General features: G+C 43.4%; 12 protein-coding genes and 1 non-coding gene across 13 annotated transcripts; 5 read left to right on the forward strand and 8 right to left on the reverse strand.

The window, feature by feature from the left end:
- Positions 1-100: 100 nt before the first annotated feature.
- MRPL1 (mitochondrial 54S ribosomal protein uL1m) lies at positions 101-901 on the reverse strand (the record flags this gene model as incomplete). The annotated part of the gene is made up of 1 exon (XM_022819428.1): positions 101-901. One exon carries the CDS (start codon positions 899-901, stop codon positions 101-103), a length of 801 nt encoding a protein of 266 aa, XP_022675995.1.
- A 354-nt stretch (positions 902-1,255) lies between these two features.
- On the reverse strand, positions 1,256-3,001 carry TMA64 (Tma64p; the record flags this gene model as incomplete). The annotated part of the gene is made up of 1 exon (XM_022819430.1): positions 1,256-3,001. The coding sequence occupies one exon, from the start codon at positions 2,999-3,001 to the stop codon at positions 1,256-1,258; it is 1,746 nt and encodes a 581-aa protein (XP_022675996.1).
- Positions 3,002-3,195: 194 nt separating this feature from the next.
- KLMA_40146 (uncharacterized protein) lies at positions 3,196-5,202 on the forward strand (the record flags this gene model as incomplete). Its single annotated transcript, XM_022819431.1, has 1 exon — positions 3,196-5,202. The coding sequence occupies one exon, from the start codon at positions 3,196-3,198 to the stop codon at positions 5,200-5,202; it is 2,007 nt and encodes a 668-aa protein (XP_022675997.1).
- An 846-nt stretch (positions 5,203-6,048) lies between these two features.
- Positions 6,049-8,796, forward strand: SUL2 (sulfate permease; the record flags this gene model as incomplete). The annotated part of the gene is made up of 1 exon (XM_022819432.1): positions 6,049-8,796. The coding sequence occupies one exon, from the start codon at positions 6,049-6,051 to the stop codon at positions 8,794-8,796; it is 2,748 nt and encodes a 915-aa protein (XP_022675998.1).
- Positions 8,797-8,978: 182 nt separating this feature from the next.
- On the forward strand, positions 8,979-10,196 carry KLMA_40148 (aldo-keto reductase superfamily protein; the record flags this gene model as incomplete). Its single annotated transcript, XM_022819433.1, has 1 exon — positions 8,979-10,196. One exon carries the CDS (start codon positions 8,979-8,981, stop codon positions 10,194-10,196), a length of 1,218 nt encoding a protein of 405 aa, XP_022675999.1.
- A 1,052-nt stretch (positions 10,197-11,248) lies between these two features.
- COX26 (Cox26p) lies at positions 11,249-11,500 on the forward strand (the record flags this gene model as incomplete). Its single annotated transcript, XM_022819434.1, has 1 exon — positions 11,249-11,500. One exon carries the CDS (start codon positions 11,249-11,251, stop codon positions 11,498-11,500), a length of 252 nt encoding a protein of 83 aa, XP_022676000.1.
- Positions 11,501-13,120: 1,620 nt separating this feature from the next.
- TRM1 (tRNA (guanine26-N2)-dimethyltransferase) lies at positions 13,121-14,815 on the reverse strand (the record flags this gene model as incomplete). The annotated part of the gene is made up of 1 exon (XM_022819435.1): positions 13,121-14,815. One exon carries the CDS (start codon positions 14,813-14,815, stop codon positions 13,121-13,123), a length of 1,695 nt encoding a protein of 564 aa, XP_022676001.1.
- Positions 14,816-15,350: 535 nt separating this feature from the next.
- On the forward strand, positions 15,351-15,932 carry DPB4 (DNA polymerase epsilon noncatalytic subunit; the record flags this gene model as incomplete). The annotated part of the gene is made up of 1 exon (XM_022819436.1): positions 15,351-15,932. One exon carries the CDS (start codon positions 15,351-15,353, stop codon positions 15,930-15,932), a length of 582 nt encoding a protein of 193 aa, XP_022676002.1.
- A 98-nt stretch (positions 15,933-16,030) lies between these two features.
- On the reverse strand, positions 16,031-16,729 carry NYV1 (Nyv1p; the record flags this gene model as incomplete). Its single annotated transcript, XM_022819437.1, has 1 exon — positions 16,031-16,729. The coding sequence occupies one exon, from the start codon at positions 16,727-16,729 to the stop codon at positions 16,031-16,033; it is 699 nt and encodes a 232-aa protein (XP_022676003.1).
- A 383-nt stretch (positions 16,730-17,112) lies between these two features.
- Positions 17,113-18,627, reverse strand: fmo1 (thiol-specific monooxygenase; the record flags this gene model as incomplete). Its single annotated transcript, XM_022819438.1, has 1 exon — positions 17,113-18,627. The coding sequence occupies one exon, from the start codon at positions 18,625-18,627 to the stop codon at positions 17,113-17,115; it is 1,515 nt and encodes a 504-aa protein (XP_022676004.1).
- A 604-nt stretch (positions 18,628-19,231) lies between these two features.
- Positions 19,232-20,596, reverse strand: GIS3 (Gis3p; the record flags this gene model as incomplete). Its single annotated transcript, XM_022819439.1, has 1 exon — positions 19,232-20,596. One exon carries the CDS (start codon positions 20,594-20,596, stop codon positions 19,232-19,234), a length of 1,365 nt encoding a protein of 454 aa, XP_022676005.1.
- Positions 20,597-21,711: 1,115 nt separating this feature from the next.
- IOC2 (Ioc2p) lies at positions 21,712-23,970 on the reverse strand (the record flags this gene model as incomplete). Its single annotated transcript, XM_022819441.1, has 1 exon — positions 21,712-23,970. The coding sequence occupies one exon, from the start codon at positions 23,968-23,970 to the stop codon at positions 21,712-21,714; it is 2,259 nt and encodes a 752-aa protein (XP_022676006.1).
- Positions 23,971-24,317: 347 nt separating this feature from the next.
- KLMA_R408 lies at positions 24,318-24,730 on the reverse strand. The gene is made up of 2 exons: positions 24,696-24,730; positions 24,318-24,376 (listed from the first exon to the last, which is right to left on the reverse strand). It is a non-coding gene; the product is annotated as a tRNA-Asn (tRNA).
- Between the last annotated feature and the right edge of the window lie 195 nt (positions 24,731-24,925).

The following is a 24,925-nucleotide window of genomic DNA, read 5'->3' on the forward strand; positions in this document are numbered from 1 at the left end:
GAGTTCATAATTTAAGTTAATTCTTCGTGATTATATGGAAATTACTCCAGCTTACACTATTTATTTTCTATGTACATGCATTTTATAATAAAATTGAAGATTAAGCGAAGTCAATAACAATACCTGGACCGTGGGTGCTTGTCAGAGTTGTTTGGCCTAATATACTTGGTTTCTTTGTTTGTTGGCTAGCGATGGCCTCTTTGAAAGCTTTTTCAGTAGCCAAAAGATTTTCTAAGACTTCTCTATCACTAAAGTATGTCTTAGCAACTCCTAAGCTGATGCTATTACCACGTTGTCTGAATGGGACAGAGTTCATGTTTTCTTGAACCAAAGATTCAAGATTTTCAGCAACAGTACCCTTCTTCACAGTGGGGAGTAGACCACGAGGACCTAAAATTCTACCAAGTTGTGCAAGTTGAGGAACAACATCTGGGGTTGCGAATGCCTTATCGAAATCAATGTTGACTTTACCTTCCTTGATCTGGTTTAACAAGTCCGTTCCACCAACCAAATGGACTTTGTATGTATCCTTCATTAAAGCTGTCTGAGCCTCGTCATTAGTGAACACAGCAACTTTAACTTCCTTTAGCGGCTTACTGAAGGACACATTACCTGTGAGTGGAGGAACACCTCTCTCTGAAACTATAATTGTGCTGAGTGTTATTGTCTGTTGACTGGCTGGTTGCCCAACTTCAATCGCACGCAAGTATCTCAAAGCTTGAGAAACTGGCATATATAAAGGATGTTCGCTAGCAGGTGTTTTTGCTTGTAGTCTTCTTTGTGCCATCTTACGCAACTCCTTCTTCCTTATTTGCTCTCTAGATAACTTACTAGAGGATTCTTCCGCCAAACGGAAGGCCGTAGTTTGAAATTGTCTGGTGAACAACCTTGGCCACATCATGAGATTCTTTGAAACTTTCCCGAGCGTAGTGGTATGATTTATGTAACCAAATGTTGTGATTACTCTATATGATAATACGGAGCTCTACAATAGGCATTGACATAAATTATATAGAATTCGATGCTTTTTCATCATATCCTCTACAGCTAACTGATTTTTCAAGATTTCGCTACTATTAAGACAAAACCTGGAAAATTTTTTGATGTTAAATCTTCATCAGATTCGGGTAACCTCTTATTTGTCGCAATATGTAGTGTAGTACCTATTGTCATAGACGTTGAACCTCTTAACTAAATGATACATAGAGTATGTTGTTTATAGATATATGACGATTAGACAGTAGTCAATGATGGATCATATTTTCTTTTTTTGTTTTGGTTTAACTTTGTTCTCGAAGGATATCCATTTTGTTGGAATACCGTAATCATTTAGAATAGATATTGCAATGGCGCCGTGTGGTCCCTGGACCTGGACCTCTTTCGTCTTTAGTGTCTTTGACTCTCCGATGGTGGTGGATCCGCTGCACTTTTTTCTTAGGGCTGCAGCCAATTCTTCATCGTCAATTTTGAACTTTTCGAAGTTACTGACTCTTGTGATGATCTTTCTACCAATTTTCTTTTCTGTGACGATTTCAATGTTGGGAATCGTGCCCTTTTCGGGAGATTTTAGTAAAGGAGATCCATCTGGTTTGTATATTTGATGGTATGTGTTAAAATTTTTGGAGAGAAAAGTAGGAGAAAGTAACAATGCTCTGGAAATAGAATTAATTCCGCCATTCTGTGTAGATTTATTTGACATTTTGAAAAGTGTGTCGTCAAATTTGACCAGCGATTTATTGTTTGGGTCTATTAACTTTTTCTGTGAGATATATGAGTCCAAAATCTTTTTGAGTTCTTGTTGGGTGTAATACTGTTTTGGAACATCTCCAGTGGTTTCGATGATGAGTTTTTGCGCACTACTCATGGGTTTATACAAGTTCTCACCACTGTATGCAGAATTCTTTTTTTTTGCGCTGTTGCTATTTTCGGTACCTGTTGATTTCTTGACTGAGGACGCAAGCGTCTTATAAGGTTCCATATTTTCTAGGGTTTTATGATTTTTATCGATTGATATGACAGTGAAATTATCGTTCTTCCCCTTTAACTTGATGTAACCTTCATCCTCCAAATATTTGAGGAATTTAGTGGCCTTCTTCCAGGATGATTTCTTTAGGTTTACAACACTGGTGTCGACGTCTGGTAGATTTTTCAATACATGGTTGGATATAAATGTGGATGCAACCATAGGTAGTGTGACCTTGCTATCGAATTTGATTGTATATTTCACTGCGCGAAGCAACATGTGATCGACGTCTTCGCAACTCAATTGATCTAAAGTTTCAGCCAATTCTTCAACTTCTTCATCGTTTTCGTTTCTTCCCTCCTTTTCCTCTTCTTCTTCTGCTTCTTCTTCTTCCCCTTCTTCTTCTTCCCCTTCTGATTCGATATTAGTTGAAGATTCTACTTCATCTTCACGATTACTGCTACCGGTATCAATATGTTCAAATACTGGTGGATCAATGTCTACTTTAAATGCTTTGAATAATCCGTCATCTAAATAGTGTACCACTCTTACAGCTATACCTTTAGTCCCTATAACGTGTGTTATGCCGTAAAGATCCATCTCTGCCACACCTACCGCTTTAACAAGCAAAGGTTCTTTCGTTGATGCAATACCTACAACAGTGCCTTTCTTTATTCTACTATCAAATGGTGGAACTGTTCCAGGAAGCATTAAGTTAGCACCGCCTAGTATATGCTCCTCGATGACAAAATCATGAGTTAAAATGATGGGAAGCAATTGCTCTTGAAATTTCCATAAGTTATATATGGTAGGGTATAATTGATCCTCAAACTTTGTTTTGAACCAAATTGGCTTGTTCGTCTCATCTGTGTAGATGAATCCGGCTAAGTTCTGCACTTGAAAGCTTGTTTGCTTGATTACTGGTGTAGGCAAAGAATAATTTTCATTAATCTTACTCTTTATTGTAGCTTGTAACTTCTTCCTATCACTATTCTTCAAATTTGAGAGCGGTTTGATATGCGGTTCCTTTGCAAACATATTTAATAGGGTGGGTCACTACTAGTGGTTTCCTACCTTTTATTTATTCTTTCCTTTCTGCATTTGCTCTGGTTGACATTGAGTTGAAGGTTAGTTTTCATAACATCAATAAAAATACGAAATATAAGCGCAGAGTTGGTTAAAGAGTAAAAACCACCACAAACAGTAAAGGAGGGAAAGAGTATAATAAAGCGATGACTTCCTCGGCGATGGACTTCATTGTGAATTCCCAAGTTCTTTTAAGGAAGTATATAAATGGATACTCGATCAGTATCTCTGAAGATCAATCGCTGGTGTGTTTGTGGAATACAGGAAGTGAACTTGAGATTTACAGAAGTAATGGCGGGTACTTGATAAACAAAGTAGGGAACAAGGAACAGAACCGCAGACTTATAGATGTTAGATGGTTTGGAACTCAGCTCTTCTGTAACTATAATAATGGCAGTGTGTTAGTCTATAAAGAAGGAAGAGAACTAGTCAAACAGTTGACCTTTATGCCGAAAGGCACCAGAACGAAGTGCATATTTTACGATTCTATACAGCTAGAAGACGATAGGTACTCAATGACAGAAGGTGCTTTGCTTAAATACATGCCAAAGCTCAATAAATGGGATACAGTAAAGAATCAATTGGATAACGAACTTATTTTAGGTAATGATTCTGCCGGCAAGGGAGTTATCGATGTTTTTGCATCGATTGATGCAAAGACGAATAAACTAGTGTTATCCATTGAAGGCACACTTAATATTAAGCTCGGAGATAAGTTAAAGCTTCCAAAGGATATTAATCGATTGATGAGGGTTTCTGTAGGAAAGTTTCTCTGTATGAATAAGGCTTCGCAATATCAGATTGTTAATTTGACGTTTTTACAAGATCAGAATTTCTATAAGTTAATCAAAACCACTCAGGAGTACGGCGCTCTGATGAAATATTTGAAACAATTACATAGACACATCGGTATGAAGCTAGTGGATCCGTACTTCCAATTTGTTGATACTCTCTGGAAAGAAGCACACAGGAAAGCCTTACAAGAGTTATTCTATGTTGGAATAACAGACCCCGAATTAATGCAAGAGCTTCATGAGATACAGTTGCAAAGCTTCAGAATAGAAAAATGGCAATCTCTCTCTATGAACTTGTGCTCCAACAGTATCAGTCTTATAGTGTCATGTATGTTACCATTGATAGAAAGAATGGTGGTTCTAGCTGCTACTATAGAGGCTTTGTGCGAGGCTATCACGTTGATTTCATTCCCAGAAGAGAAAGGATTCACCAGTGAACTAAGACAACACACCTTACGAATGCTAAAATCGTTAAGAGTACAAACCGCTGAATTGATGAAAGTCAAGAAGAGTCACAATGTGGGTTTTGAATGGATTCAAGTTATCACAGAACGTCTTTCAAAAATGGAAAAAGACAGACGACAGACATCTTCTTCCTCGCCAGCTACTACAGGGGTAGGCGGGTCAAACGGTAACAGTAATTCTGCAGGACGGTCTGGAGGCACTACTGAGAGTTCTGCATCACTAAAGAAAAGATTGTATCTCAGTACTGTGGAGGATTTTCTAACATCAGATATGGTACCGCAAAATCAATATGAATGGGTCAAAAACACCTTCCCTCGTGAATTTATTCAAACCCAGACAGAATTTGATAGGATAATGAGGGACTACACATTGAGGTGGTTGAAAAAGCAAATATCTGCTGAGTACGAACAACCGAAATTCATTGAATTAGAAGACACAGACTATGGTAAAAGTGATTCTACTACCCCAATATGCGATGTCCAAATAATTCAGGGACTTTCAAAATTACCCCGTGCACTTTTTGTCACTCCAATTGAGTTAATCTTGGTAAATCTCGAAACACAAAAAATAGAATCCAGATGTCCTACACCACTGCCCTCCACAAGGTTAGCGTCCGCAGTGACCGCGCTGAACTCAGATCTCGATGTTCTTCGTAATAAATCAGCTGCCAAGCCAAGAATCCAATTGATTCCGATCAAAAATTCTGTCTCTCTACCCACAACGTTATCAACCTATTATCTAATGCCTCTACGGCAGATAGTCACCATAACTCCAAATAATGACATTGATTTAAGTGTCAATAAAGGTGGTGGAGCACAGCAAAGTCCTATTTCACCATCAAAAACACGTGACTTGTCAGCGTCAACTTTCTCAATCCACATTCAATCGGCTTGAAAAGCAAATAATACAGGTAATGCAGGTAGCAAGTTGTATGAATTATTCACTGTCATAAAATCACACGTGACTTTAATCGAAACAAAGAACAATTGCCATGTTTTTTTTCTACAAGAAAATGTGTGGAATGCCACAGATTCAAAAAAAGTACCCAGAAAGTACACAGCTAATCCACAATCATCGTACTGAAACCACCACATTTAACAAAGCTTAAACGGGCACAGCATATTCTAGGCAATTCTGGCAGGTTTCTTGATTGCTTTCTACGAGATGATGTAAGATGGGTATGAATTAGGCACAACTGTGTATGTCAAGGTCACGTGAATTTATATTTTTGTGGAGGTTTTTCTGGCAGTTAGCTAGTGGTGGCAGCAGTGTGCGAGGTAACTGCAATTACAAATTATGCATAGAAAGGCTAGGTCACAATCTATTGTGTTAGCGAAGTCTGTGCTTTGCAGAGTTGATGGACGATTTTTCTCTATGTGTTTCTGCTTTGGGTGAGCCAGTGTCTTTTTGAACACAGTTCCATCGCTTACGGACCAAAAATTACCGGATTACGTTGAGACATTTGGATGGTTAAGCTTAATGAGCTAAAGTTGAATCACAGCAAAGGAACATCAGCCTGTCTGGTGATTATATATATATATGGATGTGAAATCTTAGATAGCAAGGGTCTGCATGCATTATCGCTTTGAAGATTTTGGAATACGACATAAGAGCAGGCAATCAAAGTACATTCTTGATCCTAAGACAATAAGGTTATTTGTAATACAGCGCTGTTAGGCTGATATACTTGAATTACTGAACAGTGATTGAACTCCTCTAAGAAGTACTAAGATTACAAGAATGGTCTCGCATCAGCTGGTTTCTGATCGTGGGAAAAACTATGACAGTGTTGATGGTGATAGTATTAATAAATATTCAGATGAAAGCCCAGATTTCGATCAGTTGGAACAAGAATATGATGACTTAAAGACGAGTGAAATTATCGCTCCTCACATAAGCAATGGTCACAGCATTGGGTCATCTCCAAGGCACCACCATTTGTATGACGACATGCATTTGGATTCGATTGTTGACACAACATATCAAGATGAAGAAAGCATACTGAAAGGAACTAGTACAGGCAAAACCGGCATAGAAGATGTTACAGTGCGTAACATCTATACATATGATTCCCTTCAAGTTCCCAACTACGAGGAGCCAATCGTTAACTTAAAAGATGCATATGATGAGAAGATCAAACCATACGTACGCCTACAGTCTGTTACCGACTATTTGCTGTCGTTATTCCCATTACTAAAATGGATTCATCATTATAATCTCAGTTGGCTCTATAATGATGTTGTTGCGGGTATTACTGTCGGCTGTGTTCTTGTGCCACAATCCATGTCATATGCCCAGATTGCAAGTTTGCCTCCTCAGTACGGGTTGTACTCTTCCTTTGTCGGTGCCTTCATATACTCATTTTTCGCTACTAGTAAGGATGTCTGCATTGGTCCAGTGGCTGTTATGTCCCTTGAGACTGCTAAAGTTATTGCGAGAGTCACGAAAAAGGTTGGTGATAGTAATCCCGAAATCACTGCGCCCATCATTGCGACTACTCTTTCTTTAATCTGTGGTGCTATCGCTTTGGGTGTTGGGCTTCTAAGGCTTGGGTTCCTTGTGGAGTTCATTTCATTGAATGCCGTGGCTGGTTTCATGACTGGTTCTGCTATCAACATTGTAGCTGGACAAGTTCCGGCATTAATGGGATATGGTAAAGCGGTGAATACAAGAGCTGCCACTTACAAGGTTATTATTAACAGTTTGAAACACTTACCTGACACGAAATTGGATGCTGTGTTTGGGTTAATTCCATTGGTTATCTTATACGTTTGGAAGTACTTCTGTGGAACATTGGGCCCCAAGTTGGTGGACCGTTATGTTACTAGACGTGACCCTAAGAGGGCTTCCATCTACAAGTTGGTCTTATTTTATGCGCAGGCGCTTAGAAATGCATTTGTCATTATCCTATTCACATTGATATCGTGGGGCATCACCAGACACAAGAAGAAGAAGGATTATCCAATATCTGTATTGGGTAAAGTTCCATCTGGTTTAAAGCATGTTGGTGTCATGAAGTTGCCAGACGGTTTAGTATCTCACTTGGGGTCTGAGCTTCCCTCTGCTGTTATCATTTTGGTGTTAGAGCATATTGCCATTTCCAAGTCCTTTGGTAGAGTTAACGACTACAAGGTGGTTCCGGACCAAGAATTGATCGCCATTGGTGTCACTAACTTGATCTCCACTTTCTTTAACGCCTACCCAGCTACCGGTTCTTTCTCTAGAAGTGCGTTGAAGGCCAAGTGTAATGTGAAAACACCTCTATCGGGGCTCTTCACCGGTTCTTGTGTCTTGCTAGCATTGTACTGTTTGACTGGTGCATTTTACTACATTCCAAAGGCCTGTTTATCTGCAGTTATTATCCATGCTGTGAGTGACTTGGTGGCTTCCTACAAGACCACATGGAACTTTTATTTGATGAACCCATTGGACTTCGTCTGTTTCCTAGTGACTGTTTTGATTACCATTTTCTCTTCTATTGAAAACGGTATCTATTTCGCTATGTGCTGGTCTGCAGCAATGTTGTTATTGAAGGTCGTGTTCCCCACTGGACAATTCCTAGGTTACGTAGAGCTATGTGAGGTTACCAATGCCGAAGTTAACAAGTCCATTGACCGTATTATCATTGCCGAGCCTTCCAAGGACGGTTCATCCGATGATAACACCACGGATAGCAACGGCAAGCCTGTCGAAAACGTTAAAATCCAGGTCAATTCGAACAAGTTGACAGACCAGGAGTCCACTACTGGTGCAGCCGCAGCCGCAGGAAATCTCAACCACGCCCACTTGCAGTACCACGTCAAGTGGATGCCATTGGACAACAACTACCAGCACGAACTAAACCCAGAAGTGGTTGTGCATCCTCCTCCACCGGGAGTCATTGTGTACAGACCCACTGAGTCATGGACATATGTCAATTGCTCGAGACAGTACGACAAGATTTTCGCAAGAGTCAAGGAGTTGACCAGACCGGGCAAGTCTGCAAGACACGTGCGCAAGGTTGACAGAGTATGGAACGACCCAGGCGAATGGGAGCCACCATACTTGTTGAGAAAGCTTTTCAAGTTCAAGAAGTCCGATAGTTCGTCTGCCGATTTGGAAGGCCGCCAGGTACAGGACTCAAGACCAATTTTGAAGGTGCTAGCGATGGACTGGTCGCAGGTAAATCAAATCGACTCTACTGGTATTCAGAATCTGGTAGATCTCCGTAAGGCTATAAACAAATACGCTAACAGACAAGTGGAATTCCACTTTAGCGGAATAATATCTCCATGGATCAAGAGAGGTTTGGTGAATGCTGGGTTTGGTACCATAAACGAAGAGTTTAGCGACGAATCGCTACTGGTTGGCCATACGAGCTACAATCTGGTCAAGAGCCGCGGTGAGCATGAAGATGAGGAACAAACCGTGGCATTGTACACGGCCAACGGTGTGAATCTCCCCTTTTTCCACATCGACATGCCAGATTTCCACAAGTGGCACTTATAAAGAGGGCTGTTTCGCATACCATATACTACTATACTATAGTTACTTACTTAATTATACTTCTAGATAATAATACTTAATCGAATCCTTCATTACAAGCAGCGTGCCAATTGCTCTGCGCCCCTTTAGGTGAAATGTGTGAGGGGGTGCTTATTAATTGTCAGTAAACTAACGTTTTTTTATTCATGCAGCGGGAAAATAAATCCGCACAATGTCTTCATATATACCTATATATAAAAAGGGGAGGCCAGAAGGGGAGGCCAAGAAGGAGACAGACAAAACCTAGTTTTCAGCTTTGTGGCAGCGAGGTAGTAGGAAAGTGTGTGATAGTAGTAACGTCTGCAACAATGGCAACTCCCTTATTGAAACAGGTCCGTTTGGGCCGCTCCGGGTTGAAGATATCTCCGATCGTAGTCGGGTGCATGAGCTACGGGTCTAAGGACTGGGCGCCCTGGGTCGAAGACGACCGCGGCAAGATCTTTGAGATATTGAAGTACTGCTACGACCATGGTCTGCGCACATACGACGTCGCAGACATGTACAGCAACGGGTTGAGTGAGCGGCTACTCGGCGAGTTCCTCGCGCACTACAAGATTCCGCGGGAGCGGGTGGTCATTTTGACCAAGGTGTATTTCCCCGTAGACGAGGAATTGGAGATGAAGCACGGCGGCTTGGAAGCAGGCAGCGCAGAAGCGGCGCAGCAGGAGCTCGACTTGGCGAACCAGCAAGGCCTATCGCGGAAGCACATCTTGGCTGGGGTGGAGGCGAGCTGTGGGCGGCTAGGTACGTACATTGACGTGTTGCAGTTGCACAGACTAGACCGCGAGACGCCGATGGAGGAGATCATGCGGGCGTTGAACGACGTTGTCGAATCGGGTAAAGTGCGTTACATTGGTGCGTCGACGATGCGTGCGACGGAACTAGCGGACTTGCAGGCAATTGCCGAGCGTCGCGGATGGCACCAGTTCATCAGCTCGCAGTCGTGCTACAACTTGTTGTACCGGGAAGACGAACGGGAACTGATTCCGTATTTGGAGCGTCATGGGCTAGGGATGATTCCGTGGTCGCCTAACGCGCGCGGGATTCTCTGTCGGCCTGCGGCCGACCATGCCAAGTCGCAGCGGGCAAAGACCGATCCGACCATCAAGCGGCGCGCAATGGACCACTTGGAGGCGCAAGAGGTTGAGATTATCGATAGGGTGCAAGAAATAGCCGATAAGCGCGGCACCAGCATGGCGGTGGTGTCGTCAGCGTGGGTTTTGGCCAAGGGCGGCTATCCGATTGTTGGATTGAGCTCGATCGAGCGGGTGCAAGAGATTCTTGGCGCTGCTGAGTTCAAATTGAGCGAAGAGGAGGTTGCGTACTTGGAGGAGCCATACTTGCCTAAGAAGATGATTCTCTAGAGCCATATCACTATATAACGAATGACTCTCTATACTATACTATACAATATACAACACTGTACTACTGTACTACTGTACTATACTGTACTACTGTACTACTGTACTAAAGTGTCCCCTATAACAAGGATTACCCGGGAACGGCGCAAAGTGGTCTGTCTGAACACCACTCGCCAAAAGAAACGCGTTGGAGGAGAAAGAAAATAATAATAATCATAATAATAAAAATAAAAAAAAATCACCAGACTTTCGGTCCGTGCTGGCGCGCTGCGTGGTGTTCTGAGGTACACCACAAACAGGCAACAGCGCACATCCTCAAGGGTTTCCCCAGCTCTGGAAGTATCGCCAGAATGTGAGCCCAGCTGCGGTGAGCTGCTTGCGTCCGAAATTACCGTGCGCACGACCCGTAAAAAGGATGTACAGGATGTGCGCAGGCTTCGCAGGATAATCGTGTTACTCACGATATTTATATATACATACATATATTTACCGCCGTGCACCATGCACCGCCGTGCTGATGTAAGCCAGGAAGTGATCCGATGAATGCGTTTCGCAGCGCTGCGCTGCATAAGCGTACTCTCTATTTTTGTATATACTATATACTGTACGCCGACATGATCATGACCATGGCAACAGCAGTGGTGCTACAATTTCATTCATTATTTATTTTCTACTTCCTCTTCTTCTAAAGCAGCAAGCAGCTCAGTCAGTCAGTCAGTCTTCCAGAGTTGGCCCATTTCCATTTCAGGTTGTTCCGTAGTGGTTTGAGGCTTGCCTGAGGCCGCTCTTTTGGAAAGGTTGGTTACTTACTTACAGAGCTTGGTGGTGGTCAGAGTTCGTTCGTTGCCTTTGCCAACCCTTCCTTGGTCGTCCCGTCTTGTTCGACCTTGGTTAAAGTTTTCGGTATATAAATTGGGAGTATTTGGTGTTCAATTATATTTTATGTCTCTTTTTCTTGTGTACTGTCTCTCTGTATTATATTGTAAATTTGACGTTGACATCGACACTAACAACAAAACCAACAACCGAACAAACCCTTTTCAGTACATAACACAATGTTTTTCACCAGAGCCCTAAGATCTTCCGCTACCATTGCTATCAACCACGCTGCCCAAACCTCCGCTAAGACTGCCGCAAAGTCTGGCAGACACATCGGTGAGGCATGGGCTGTCACTGAAGCTAAGAGATTAGTGCCAACCCTAGGTCTATACGCTACCTTCATTGCTACCGTCTTGGGATGGCCATTACTATACAGAAAGGTCGACTTGGGTATCGGCATTAACGGTCTAGAAGCCCCAAAGCACTAAACTAGAGCAGCTTTAGAGCATGTCGTTTTCTGTGTTTTTTTTTTCCCTTCGTGTCTAGCACTGGACTAGACTGAATGAAATAAATCCCTTTGATCATCCCCCCTTGAGAGGAGGAGAAGAAGAGTGGAACGACCAATATTCATTTCACCGCGACGTATATACTATCTTATACAGAATAAGCACACGGACGGGCGATCCGTCTCCGCTTAGTTACCTAATTTATTCAAATAGCAATTTTAACAAGCAACCTAATGTAACGTAATGACTGACTGGCTGACCTCTGAAAGAAAAAAAAAATTATACCAGAGAGCAGGACAGCTTAGCTAATAGTTTGGTTTCTGAAAAGCCAAAATAACAATTATGCTATTCTGTTTCATTAGTGGTTTACTGGTTTAGATTTTGGTCCGGTATACAGGCTACCCTTTCAGGCTTCTTCTCCGCTCCCCTCCCCGTCCCCCTCTCTCCTCTCACCATAATCTGAGATACTTTGATACGTTTTTTAACAAGTGCGTCAGTTTTCTTTTTCGTCGTTTTCAGTGAAGAAAGAAAAACAAAAAAAAAGTCAATATGCTATTATTGTCTTGGCATTTTCTTCACCTCTGTACTAGCAGCAGTAGTTTTTGAGGATTTTGGCAAAAAACGAGTTTTGCCCTGATGAACCTTGTCCCTGCTTGCACATTCTTGTGATTGTGCGGTTTCTAGAAATGCCACTGACGTACGTATGGTTTAACTAAGCCCAATAGTGGTCTCTCTTTCATGCAGGTGTAGATATTTTGCTTGTCTGATTTTGGTATATAAATGGATATGACATCGTTTCATTCCATGGTAATTATTCCCCTGTTTCAGGATTTGAGGATAGCGTTCGATGTGTTTTTTCGATGCTTTGGGATTGACAGTTTCGTCGGTCAAAGGGTCCTTCTCTTTTTAGATAATCAAAACAGTGTCAGATTAGATTTAGATTAGATTAGGTCAGATCAGATCAGATCAGCTTCCCAAACTATGTTCCTAAGAATCCTTAAGGCAGGAGGGAAGGAGCAGGCTACCACGGCCAGAAGGGTGCTAAATCCTTCGGGCCACCATTTCGGCGAATCGTGGGCAAAGTCCGAAACCAAGAGATTGACGCCAACAATTATGTTATACGGTGTATTTCTCAGCTCTGTAGTGGCATGGCCATACTGGGTCCGGGAATATGAATCGATAACGCATGGCAGACCAAATTGGGCACCCTAATACTATGGACAAAGGTTAGCGAATTTCTCGTTCCTTTGTCATCAACTAAACAATCAAATTCTCTATGATATTGAATTAAAAAAATAGTAATAGTAATAATAATAATAAAAAACAACGAATGCCGGAAAAAAAAAATGTCGTTTGTGTCTCGACTGCTATTCAATTTCACTATCTATGTTCGCTCTCTATGTTCGCTTTCTTCATAATTTACCACGAATATCAACTTGATGTCCCCACCGTTCAGCGCACTGTGCGTTTTCTCTGTTTGTACTTGTACTAGTTTTATGGTAGGAAATTAACGTTTATTCAATGTAAGTTTTTTTTGTTTAATGGCATGATGATGAAGATAATAATAGTCATTGATCTTGCATTCTATTAGTAGTACAGATATTATTGAGGTCTGGCCTTTGGGCCCCAGTTCCTGGTTGGGTTTTCTTGATATCTAACGATCTTTAACTTTCTTAGCTTCTCGAATTTACCGCTGTGTTCATTGGGTTCAAAGGATATTTTTTCGTCCCACTCAGCATTCTTACCAATGTTCTCATTAGTCATGATCTTATACCCATTACCGTTCTTGTTCATTTTCTCTACATCGACATTTTCGTGTTCTAAGCAGTATTTCTTCATCACATACCAGATAGCATCCCAGCTGGCATCAGTTTTCAAACTGGAGGCTTTGGCGTGTGTTAGTGAGCATTGGTATCCCAATGAACCCAACCCAGCAACAACAGACTTGAGAGGTGGAACTTGGAATTTCAAGATAGATGACACGGAATTAGGAGTGAAGTAGAATGGTGCCGTGATTTCGTTCTTGGCTAATGTCAACATACCTTCTATTCTCTTTCTTGTGCCGTATACATCATCTTTGTGGTCCTCCTTGTTGATTCTCAACACACGTTCAATAAAGTCGCGGTTGTGTAGAGGACCTCCATACATTGGGCCCACTATGTGATGGACGCTTCCACAGTAAGAACAATGTCTATCAACTGGAGGGCCCTGGGCCAATGAAAACTTGGTGAATTTGTTACCCTTCTTGGTTTGTCTCTCCTGTTGTCTACCCAAAGGTTGGGTATGGTATGCACCGCACCCAGAACACATGTATCCAACCATTGTGTTGGACTGTAGGTTCTTGACCTCAATTGGGCTGGTCTTAACTCTGATAAAGACACGCACGTAGAAGTCAATACTTAACGAAAGAAGTGGTTCGATGGTCTTCTTATATTTGGCCGCACTTTGGCCCAAAAGGTTAAGCACTAGTCTTAGTGCACTCTCGTGTGTGGCATCATGTCCTGCCATGTTAACACCCCCGTATAGCGCAAAACACTTCTCTGGGTATCCGTTACCAGCTAGAACTGATAAATCTGTACATGTGACTAACATCAACCCCCCATCCTCGATACATTGCATGGAAGCATCTACGAATGGAGTCACAGTACCATAAGGATCTAAATCAATTACATGGTACTTGGTGTTTGTGCTCTTGTTTCTGTACATCAAGACATTGGCGTCGTCTAAGTTAGCCACAACTTTATCCTGCACACCATTGTAATTAATGTTTCTCTTGATGGATTCCACTGCATCGGGAAGTAGATCGTTGGCTGTTATCATCTTTGCGTTGGGAATCTCTTTGGCATATCTGATTGCACGTAAACCAGTGGCACTCAAAGCTTCAAGTATCTTGATATATGGTTTTACCACTGGTCCTGAAACAGCTACCGCATTGCTCTCATCCTCATTCAACTTCCTCTTCTTAAGAGCATCACTGGAATCGGTATTATTTTCGGAAGTCTCGGCAAGTGCACGTTTTTTCCCTTGGTTCTTGCTGTTAGCCTGGTTCTTCTTAGCCTCGCGACGCTCCCGAGCTTCTTCCTGGTATATCTCATCCCAGGCTTTGATACATGTAACACTTAGATCCCTATTAAACTGTTGAATAGGATTATAGAAGACCGTCTCCTTGTTAGGGAACAAAATCTTGGCCTCTCCTTCTTGAACTATCTTGAACTGTGATACATCAATCGATGTTGCATCAACCGGAGTCTTTCCTCCAAGTCTGGCTTTTAACGTTTGAAAAGCAGCCCTCAACATAGCTTAAAAGAAAGGAAATTAGGATATGTGGTTTTCTAGCCTTTTCCCCAGGTTTTAGTCCTGTTTCCACCTGGAATAAACAACTGAAGCCCTTATAGTACTCTCTTTTTATCTTTAAAGCTGGCGATGAGATGCGATGAGCATTGAAACTGAAAAATCGCTGGAAAAAGCTTGCAATTGTTGTGGAAAAAGTGTTGATGTTGGTCACGTGTTATGTTTTGAACCCAATTTATTACTTTAAAGAGCTTTGATTAGCTTTAAAAATGCTTTTTGTCGTCTTATTATATGTAATTATGGGTCCCGTGCTGCATCTGTGGTAAAATCAAGCTTTAAATGGTGTTATTTATTATCATATATGTCTGTTGATAGAGTAAGATAATATTAACTGGCTGAAATTTTGGCACCAATTATTACTACATTTAGCGTTTTTGTATGCTTAACTACAGTAAGAAGAAGAAGAAGAAAGAGAATTGCAGTAAACGAAGGATATATAGAGCCTTTGAACACATCTACATCGGAACGTGACTAGCATACCATGCCACCAAAAGGTTGGAGAAAAGATTCTGGAGGTAATTATCCTAACACATCCTACGTGAAGGAACAAGAGAAGATAAGCATTGATGATTTACTATTCCCCAAGAGCTTAATCATGTCGCTGGCGAAGGAGTCGATACACAGTGCATTCCAAAATGGGGATGAAGAGAGGCGAGTAACTGTTAGCAAAGATGCGGCGCTAGCAATGCAGAGATCTGCTACGGTATTTGTGAATCACCTTTTGACGTTTGCACAAATGAACGCGAAGAAGAATAATAGAAAAAGTTGCAATGAGCACGATATTATGATGGCTCTAGACACACTAGGGTTTGGGGCGCTTAAAAGCATATTAGTTGAGAAAATGGAAGGATATCAAAAAGCTATGCAATGGAAGAAGCAGAACAAACAAAATAAGAATGACGCTAACGGCGATATAATAATGGACGAGGACGAGGACGAGGACGAGGATGAAGAGGAAGAGGAAGAGGAAGGTACAGAAGAAGCAGTAAGCGGGCAAGATAAAGGACAAGCGGCAGAAGATGGAACGGATGTAGAACCAAAGAAACGGAAAACGGATCAATGATCATTCATATAATGATTCATTCGGTTTCATATCTACTTAGTAGATTTATAAACTAAGACAATTTATATTGTATACTGGTCATAAAAAACCTCTAAAACTCAGTGTAATAATATCAAGAACATGATTGCAATAATGACAATGACTATGAAGGCTATAATGGAATAGAATTTCACATTATTCCACCACATTTTCCTCATGATTTTAGATGACTTACGATGGAACTTAAAGCTATTTTCGTTCAATTGATTCGTATTATCTACAAGCAGGGATATTCTTTCCTGTCTCTGCAAGAATTTGTCGATATTATCGTTCATTATTGCGATAATTTTCTGTAACTCCTCCTCAGTTGCGTTCCCTATCTCCTGTCCCTCGGTTCGATACGACAAGAGTTCTTCATGGAACTTGTCCAATTGGTTGTTGACATTATTTTGTAGCTTTTCATCAGTGTCGTTATTTAAGTTCTTCAATTCCGACAATAGTCGAAGCGGAAGGAACTTAGGTACTGCTTCCTTCACAAAACATACAATCACCTTCGAATCATCCGCAGTTGTGTAATAACAATCATAGCCATCTATGAGATCCATTGATGTTTTGGTGACTTTGTTACCTGGAAGATCAACAACAGTTCGTATTACCATATCGCTGATTAGTCTGTGAAACAATGCCTTTTGTTCGTTTTCCCCTTTATCCATACTGCCATAACCATTTTTGTTACCACCTTTCTCATAATCAAACCAGCTCGAAATTACTTTATCTCCATCCCAAACTTCTACAAAAGACACAGTATACCGTTTCATTATATTATAGCAGTAGAACCACTCACTCTCCCCAAACTTGTACCAGTTGTAGCATCCCTTTTCTCTTTATACACATCTTGGCATTGAAATGCCCAACCTTTTTTTTTGTCAGATTATATATATATACTCTTTTTAAAAGCCATATGAACTTCATTATGATAAGTGAATACAATAGGAAATGAATGAATGCTTCACTGCAAATAATAAATGTTTGTTAATAGCTCTGCAATGATAAAATTACGCTTGATCTTATGGTTCTATACTTACTGATTTGATATTTCTTTAACTTGATACATTAGAAAAGTACGTTAAATAGTATTATTACACTGTGTGTTTCATCTTGAACTCGTAAAATTTCATTTTATATATCTGTCTATCCTATACTAAGGTACAAAAGTTGGAACTTGAACGCAAGATTTTGCATCTTCGGGCCACTTGAAATAACCGCTTTCAATCAGTTCCTCAATTGATTCTGCTCTCTTTCCAGTTGCCTTGAAATGAGCTGTGTAACCTTCTTTCAAAGCTTTGATGGAAGATCTGGCCTTAATTTGGTCACCCCTCCATTCCACACCAAAATAGCCACCATTTCCAGCATGTCTGATCTCTCTGTTTAGTCTCTGTGAATATTGAACATCCCATGGGAAATTCAAGTCGTGGTGCTTGTTACCTTCGCCGCTTTGCTCAACAAACCAATCATGGTATTTTTGTTGGATCTCTTCCGAAGGTAGTTGAATTCTTCCGGACCACACTCTGCTTAGCCATGCACCTTGCGTTTCGGACAATCTTGTTGGCAAGACAAATCTTGGGAGGCCAATGATACCGAATGTTGGCAAAGAGATGGGCAAAATGTGGTTGTACAAGTTCTGTACTCTTCTACCGTCGCCAATTAACCCGCTTAAAATAGAGTTTCCAACGCCTGGTTCATCTTTCGTTGGTAGGAAGGGCAAAGATTTCAAGTATCCAGTACAGAAAATCACCTTTTCCACGTTCTTCAACTCTGTGCCGTCTACGAACGATACTGTCTTCGTTTCCGGGTTGAACTGTTTGATATCAGGAACGTCTTTGATGTTAGGGTCAAATGGGGCTGGCAACTTATTTTCGGATCTCTTAGACTTGTATACAGGTCTCTGCAAGTGTAAAGCAAGCTCGAATGCAAGATCAGATGCAGAAGCACTGTTTCCCACAATCAAAATTTCGCCTTGAACATCTTTGAAATCCTCTGGGCAATCGAAATCCTTGGCGTGAGAAACAGATGAAGGGTAAGCGACATGCCATTCCTTCAAACCTGGCCTAGAAGGAATAAATGGTAAGTCATAAAACCCTGTGGCCACAGAAACTGCATCAAATTTCTCCTCAGTAACATTGTTGTTGAGCAAGTTCAAAGTCTTCACCAAATACTTGCTGGTTTCATCGTCGTAAGACACCTTCACAACTTCGGAGTTGAAACTCACATACTTCTCAATTGGCTTCGAGTACTTCACAATATAGTCGAGCACCTGCTCCCTCAATGGGAACAATGGAGTTCCTGGAGGGAACTTGTGGCCCTTGTATTCCATCAAAATCTTTGGAACGTTGGTGTCCAAGTACTTGTAAACTGCAGTTTGGAACAAAGGAGAAGACGCGTCTGAACCACCATTCTGAGGCTGTAGTCTCACTCTAGGATTTTCACAAGGTACCTCAGGGCAAGAAGTTGCATTCGCCTGCTTCAATGATGGCTTCGTATAGTTCCACAACCCACCAAACGTTGATCTTTTCTCATACACTTTAACCTCATCAAAATGCTTCTCATTCAAAAGAGCCTTTGTGAGCCCCGATCCAACTGGACCGGCCCCAATCACAGCCACACGACGAATCTTGCTCGGATCGAGCGCTACAAGTTTGATACCAGTCACTCTCATGCGTAATCAAGCTGCAGATCTATGATATCTCTGTACTACTCTAAAAAGACCAATCAATTGAACAACACCAAAGGGACACACACACAATAAACAAAATAAAAACGAGACAAAACCCTCTTGAAGATCGTCCCTTATGTATTGCGTCTCTTTACTAAGCACAAGACAATACCCTTCACTGCTCTCACCTGATCCTCCAGATGTGTGGTTGCATTTGTAACAACATCTACTGCTTTCTGAGGGCATCGCACTTTTCTTAAGTGCACAGATCGGACTTTGGGAGAAAAAGCTGTGGCTTTGCACGTGACTTTGCTGAGACACACTTAGTGAACCAAACGGCCTTAACAGCGCCCACTAGACGCATCGGAACGTCTATAATGTGTGTAATAGTGGCAGGCATCGGGGCAGCATATCGAATTGTAACCCAATGAAACCGAGTGAAGCCCAAAGTTCTCGTAACGGGAGTCATAACATTGGTATGATGAAGTCATTAATTAGTAGATACGTAAATGTATGTGTGTGTGTGTGTATATGCTAAGGTCTATATGTGAGCGATTAAGTTTCGATATAATAATGATGATGAATATGGTGTGATTGAATGGCTAGTTCATGCAAATCTGTAGTCGCACCAACCTTTTACGACGTACTGGATGTCTTTGGAATTGACGTTTCTTCCGAGAGGGATCCTGCCGCATGGCTTGAACATGGTTGGTTTTGACATTTCTGGCTGGGACCATGGCTTCACTTCAGAGTTCATTCTGACGAGTGAAGTGGCTTCTGCGGGCTGATCGTTTGTTTCCGGAGCCCTTGTGTCGCGAACGAATCTCAAGTTTGATGGAGTATATTCGCCATGGAGGTCTGTTCTTGTGATGCGACACATGTCGGTCCACAGCTTCTTTCTTGTAATCAAAGCTAGTTTAATTTGTTGAGGAGTGATTTTGTTTGAAGGGTCCGATGGCACGTTAAGATGCGCGATGTCCTGGATCGAGAGTTTCTGTAAGATGGACTCGTCCAAGTTGAGATCTGGGAGCAGGTTTTTCTGCTTCATGCTGGTCTCTAGGGCGTACAGCCGAAGGAACGATGGGTTCAGTGACTGCTGACGCGTTCTTTTGAGCGTCATATCGAGTTCGACTATGCCATCTTGCACACCGAGATCCTGTTGTTGCTGGGTTGTGTTGGGCCAGTGTTCCATTTCGACCACCTCGTTCTCCAGAAAGATTGGTGTAAACCTAGAATTCCGTCTTGGTCTCTTACCATCACTCGATCCGTCCTGGATTACCGAGCACACGCTCATCCTTTTGCACTTGGGCCTCTCATAAATAGGTTTGATGGGCTGCACGATGTCCTCCGTTGACAACGTGTCCGTCAAGTCGAGGTCGCCCAAATTGTATATCTTGGTGTGTGGACTTGGTGCACACAAAGTATCTGTGCTTCTGCTCCTGCTTGTGCTTGTGCTCGTGCTCCTGCTTCTCCTTCTATTCTTGCTTCTGCTCGTACTTACGCTGGAGCTCCTGCTATCACGCAAAGGATGGTTACATTCCGGAAACCCATCGTCATCGGCCTCGTCGTCAATGCAAAATGGGTCCAATCCAAGTCCCGGCCCCTCTATCTCCTTTTGACCCAAGATGTCCGACAAAGCTCCATCGGAACTCGACTCGTATTCTCGCAGCGACAACACGCTCTCGCTCGAGGAGCCCAGCGTCGACCCGGTGTTACGTCTTTCCCTATTCGTCTGCTTGATCTGATGCAATACACTGCTTAACGATGGCGTTAGCGTCGACGTATCCATCATGCACGCATCTTCTTCCAAACCGCTTCTCATCGCTTTCGTTCCGGCTTTTTGCTTATTATGCTTATGCTTATTCTTGTTCTTGTACGTATACTTCGAAACCGGCGACTCCAGTATTCGAGTCGTCTGTGTTATATGGCTCAATATTGGCATTGCCCCAGAATTCAGCACCAACATCGTCATACAGTCTTTGTAAATGTGTGTGTGTGAGTGTTCTTTTCTCTAATAGTTCCTGCCTTTGGTTAGCTATCCAATAGTAATAGTGATTATATACCAATGTCTATTGCTCGAAGGTAAAAAAAATAGAATAAAATATCAACAACAACTACTAACTATGTTGAAACTTAAGCCGCGCGTATCCTCTAAATTTCTTCGCTCTTCGTTTCGGCAACCAATACCAACAACAACTAACTACTGCTTCTACTTCTACTTCTACTTCTACTTCTACTTCTACTTCTACTTCTTAATATAGTTTAAATTTTGGTTGTTAGTTTTATATACGCCAACCAAAAAGCCTCCATTTCTTTCTGTGATGAGCTAGCTAGCTAGGTTCATTCCAACCATACTCAAGCAGCCTCAAGATCCCAGATGATGCCTTGCGCTGTTTGCTGGGCTTGGCTCTTTTTGACAGCCTTTTCGAGAAGAGAAAATCGATGAGCATGATCGAGAAAGAAAAGTTCGAGAAGATGACCTGCCTGCCTGCCGCCTTTTTTGCATTTGGTGTTTGGATGCGAATGCCATGGCGATGGGCGATGGAAGTCGTTCCCGGAGGGCGTGTGGGGCACGGGTTTTCGGTTTGACAGTTTCGGGTTTCGGGAAGTATTCCGAGAGCGGTAAATAGAACCGAGGAATGAAACGAAACGAAACGAAACGAAACGAAACGAGATGCCAAAAAAAGGAAAGGGGAGAAAGAGCAGAAAGGCAGGAAAAGGGCAGTTCAAAGCCGGGAGGGAAGGGGAGGAGAGGAATGTCGAGGAAAATCCAGGGAAAAAAATGCGCTCGCCGCGGGAAAGTCTGGAGAAGGAAAGGGAGGGGGAGGGCAAATGCGGGAAATACGAGAGAAAAAAAAAAAAAAAAAAAAAAAAGTTGCGAGAGGGTAACCCTAGGAAGCGTGGGTGGACCTGGACCTGGACCTAGCGTGGGAAGTCCGGGTAAAATAAAATGGACGGGGACCTAGGTTGAGGTCACGAGGTCATGAGGTCACGTGAGTGTTTCATTCTATATACTACTATACGTAGGTTATGGCTATGGCTATAATATGATGTGGATATGTAGTGCAAGGTGGACCACTCACTCACTCACTGTGGCGACGTGGTTGGAGGCGCGTTTTGAGGCACAGTCTGGGGCACAGTCTGAGCCGACACCTGAGGCGCAGTCTGAGTCGAAACCTGAGGCACGGTCTGAGGCACAGTCTGTACAATCACGTTCTGCTTGGCCTGAGCTTGTCTCTTTTTCTCTTCTTTAATCCTCTTACGCTTCTCTTTCTCTTCAGCCTTCTTCTTTTCGGCCGTCCTAATTAGAGCCACCTCGGCTGCAAAGTTGTTCCTTAGCTCTTGTTCCATCTGGTGCAAGGTCCTAGCGCTGAGGAACGGCTCTGTAACGTCAAACGGTTTTCTGTCTGTAGGCCTGTTTTCCACATGCGATACCTTGTCACTAGCTGACTCGTCGCGTCTCGACGACCTTCTCCGCAAGTTCTCGTCGTACATGGTCACAGCGCCCAATTCCCTGGGCGTTAGCAAATGGTCGTGTCCGTGCGAAAGAATTTCTATCACTTTGGGGTCCTGTTCCTCCCACAATTCCCATCTCAGCGTCTTTTCGCAGCACACAATCTTGTGGTCCTTCACCTTCTTGAAATCGTTGATGCCGTGCTTCCCGCTCTTGCAATCGAGGTACCAGTTTTGCGAGTCCACTTTGTACTGCTTTGTGGGAATGCCAAACTTTTCGAGGTTGTCTAAATCTTGCTGCGTTATGCACAACTCTACCGGGAGTTCCAGCGTGTCGATCTCGTCGTCTTTGTATGCGTACGCGTCCTCGTCGATGGGCACGATCCATTGCTTGAAGTTCCTGCCAAACTCGATCACGTGCGCGTCGATCTCTTCGATTTGCAGCTGCGACGGCTCGGGTTCAGCTCCGGCCCCACCGTTGTTGTTGTTGTTGTTGTTCCTCCTCCTCAGCTTCTCCTGCGTAAAGTCCTTCTCAAACTTCTCCCATAGTAGCGACCACAAGTAGTCCTTTAGTTTCTTGGTGCGTCTGGTGAGCACTCTGTTGCGGTGACGGAGGAACTGTTCTCTGCGCTCGAGCTTGTCGTACCACTTCGTTTCCAACTCCTTCTTCTGGTGCTCTTCCTCGCGCGCAACCAACCGCGACGACCGTTTTCTCCTCACCATGAGCGCCTGTAGCGACTGCTGCTTGAGCCTGTTGGCATACAGCTTGCGGCCGTACACTTCTGCCTCGGCGTGGTATTCGATCAACCCTTGGAAAAACTCTTGGAAGTCCTCGTCGTCCAATGTCTCGAGATACTCGACGAAACTTCTATAATCGTGTGCCAACGTCTCGTACTCGATCTTGACGTCGCCCAAGTACGCGTCTATCTCATCCGAGTAGTCCAAATGGATCACGTCGATCGTGGTTTCTGTTTGCTCCACCACGACGCAGTTCTGCAACTTGATCGGTATCGAGGGCCCTTGCTTTGACGACGACGACGTGGACTCACTCATGGATACCTGTTTCCTGATGATTTTGCCCGTGGGAAGCACGACCAACGACGTTGTATCGTTTTCCCAGATCTCGGGGAACTGGAAGTTGTCTAGATGGTTTTGCAAGTAGTTTCTGAATCCGATGTTCTTCCTTTCGACGAGTTTGATCACATGGAAGATGATTTCGAATTGTTGCACGACGTTCAACTCGCTGAACTTGCAATTGACGTCTTCTGTATACCACAGCAGGGAAGCGCGTTGTTTCGAGTTGAAGATGTGGTACTTGACGATCTCGTCCCAGTGTTCCAACCGGACCGTTTTGTCCTGCTCGAGCGACCTCAGCAGCCTGAGCAATATGGCTCTGAACAAATTGGTGGAGCCAGTTTCTCCTCCTTCGTCTTCTCCTCCTTCTTCTTCTGCCGCTTCTGCTGCTGCAGATGCTGTCTCTTCTTCGTGTAAACTCCAGCCTGCCTGGTAGTCCAGTAGCATTAGACGTTCGTCAAAGGTAATTTCGGTGAACCATGGCTTGCCGCTGGTGAAGCCCTGCGTCCAGTACCCGGAACACACGTTGCTGAGCCACATTACGCTGTACTGGTAGTACCAGGACTGGATGAGGTCTTGGAAGGGCACGAAATCGAGCGGAATGGGCATCAACTTGTTCAACTGGTTGGCGGTGGTGCGTTCTAGAAAGGAGTCCCACGAGACAGCTGGGGCGTCGTCAGTTCCAGCTGGAGCATCAGTTCCAGTTGGAGCAATAGCTTCAGCTTCTGCTTCAACAGAGACTGCCTCAACTTCAGCTCCAGCTGCAGCCTGTTCTTCCGACTCCGATCTGCTTCTTCGAGTTCTTCTGCTTCGATTCATGTAGGTTGGGTAGGGCAGTGTAGTCTGGTGCCGTCAAGTCTACTTCTGGTAGTGACAATGGTCTATTCTATTCTATTCTGTTCCGCCTCTGCACCGCCTCAACTGTACCATGCTTACTGATCTCTCTCTCTCTATATCCACTTCCCACTATTTTACGTCTCATGTCGCGAAAAGGAAACTAACTAACTCACTACTAACCTGAGCTGGAGTTTCAGCTCGCCTCCACCTCACGCGATTACCCTGCCTCCTCCGGGTAAGCCCTTGGCCCTTGACCATGGCCCTTGACCCTTTTTTCATTTCATTTTTTTTTACTGAGTATCAATCAATATAGGCATTAGGCATTGCTAGGGGCGCGCAGGGGCCTCGAACCGCCGCGTCATCGCGAACGGCACCGCCTTAACCCCCACCCCCCGTGTGTGACGCTGACGCTGACGCTGGCACCAACAAACCGACATTCTTCGTCCACCCTCTGACCTCATTTTTGCCTCTATACTACAAGTCTGAGGATTTCCGAGTACCAGGGTTTAGCCCAGCTGGAAAGAGAAAGTCTGAGAAAGTCTGTTTTACGCGGTCGTATTGTATCAGGGATTAACGCCACAGCCGCGCGCCATCGATGGGTTTGGCAATTGAGCCCGGACTCTACCCAATTGAGCCCGGATTCTACCCAATTCCAAAGCGAAATGAGTACCAACCACATCTAGACGGGCACTGACTAGTGGAGAGATACAGGAGTGAGTACCTACCTACCTACCTACCTGCCTTCCTGTAACTGTACCTCTCACATCACGTGACCTGTGCCCTTTGACAAATGTTCCGCCCGTGCACCACACGCCCCTCGCGCCAATCCGCCGCCCCCCCCTTCCCCTTCTTCTCCCCTTCAAAGTGGTAGTACTATAGTGGTAATGTAAGTGGTAACAGTAGCGGCAACAGTAGTGGTAGTGGTAATTAATTCTAA

The sequence above is a fragment of the Kluyveromyces marxianus genome, chromosome 4, assembly GCF_001417885.1.
Source record: "Kluyveromyces marxianus DMKU3-1042 DNA, complete genome, chromosome 4".
Taxonomy (NCBI): domain Eukaryota; kingdom Fungi; phylum Ascomycota; class Saccharomycetes; order Saccharomycetales; family Saccharomycetaceae; genus Kluyveromyces; species Kluyveromyces marxianus.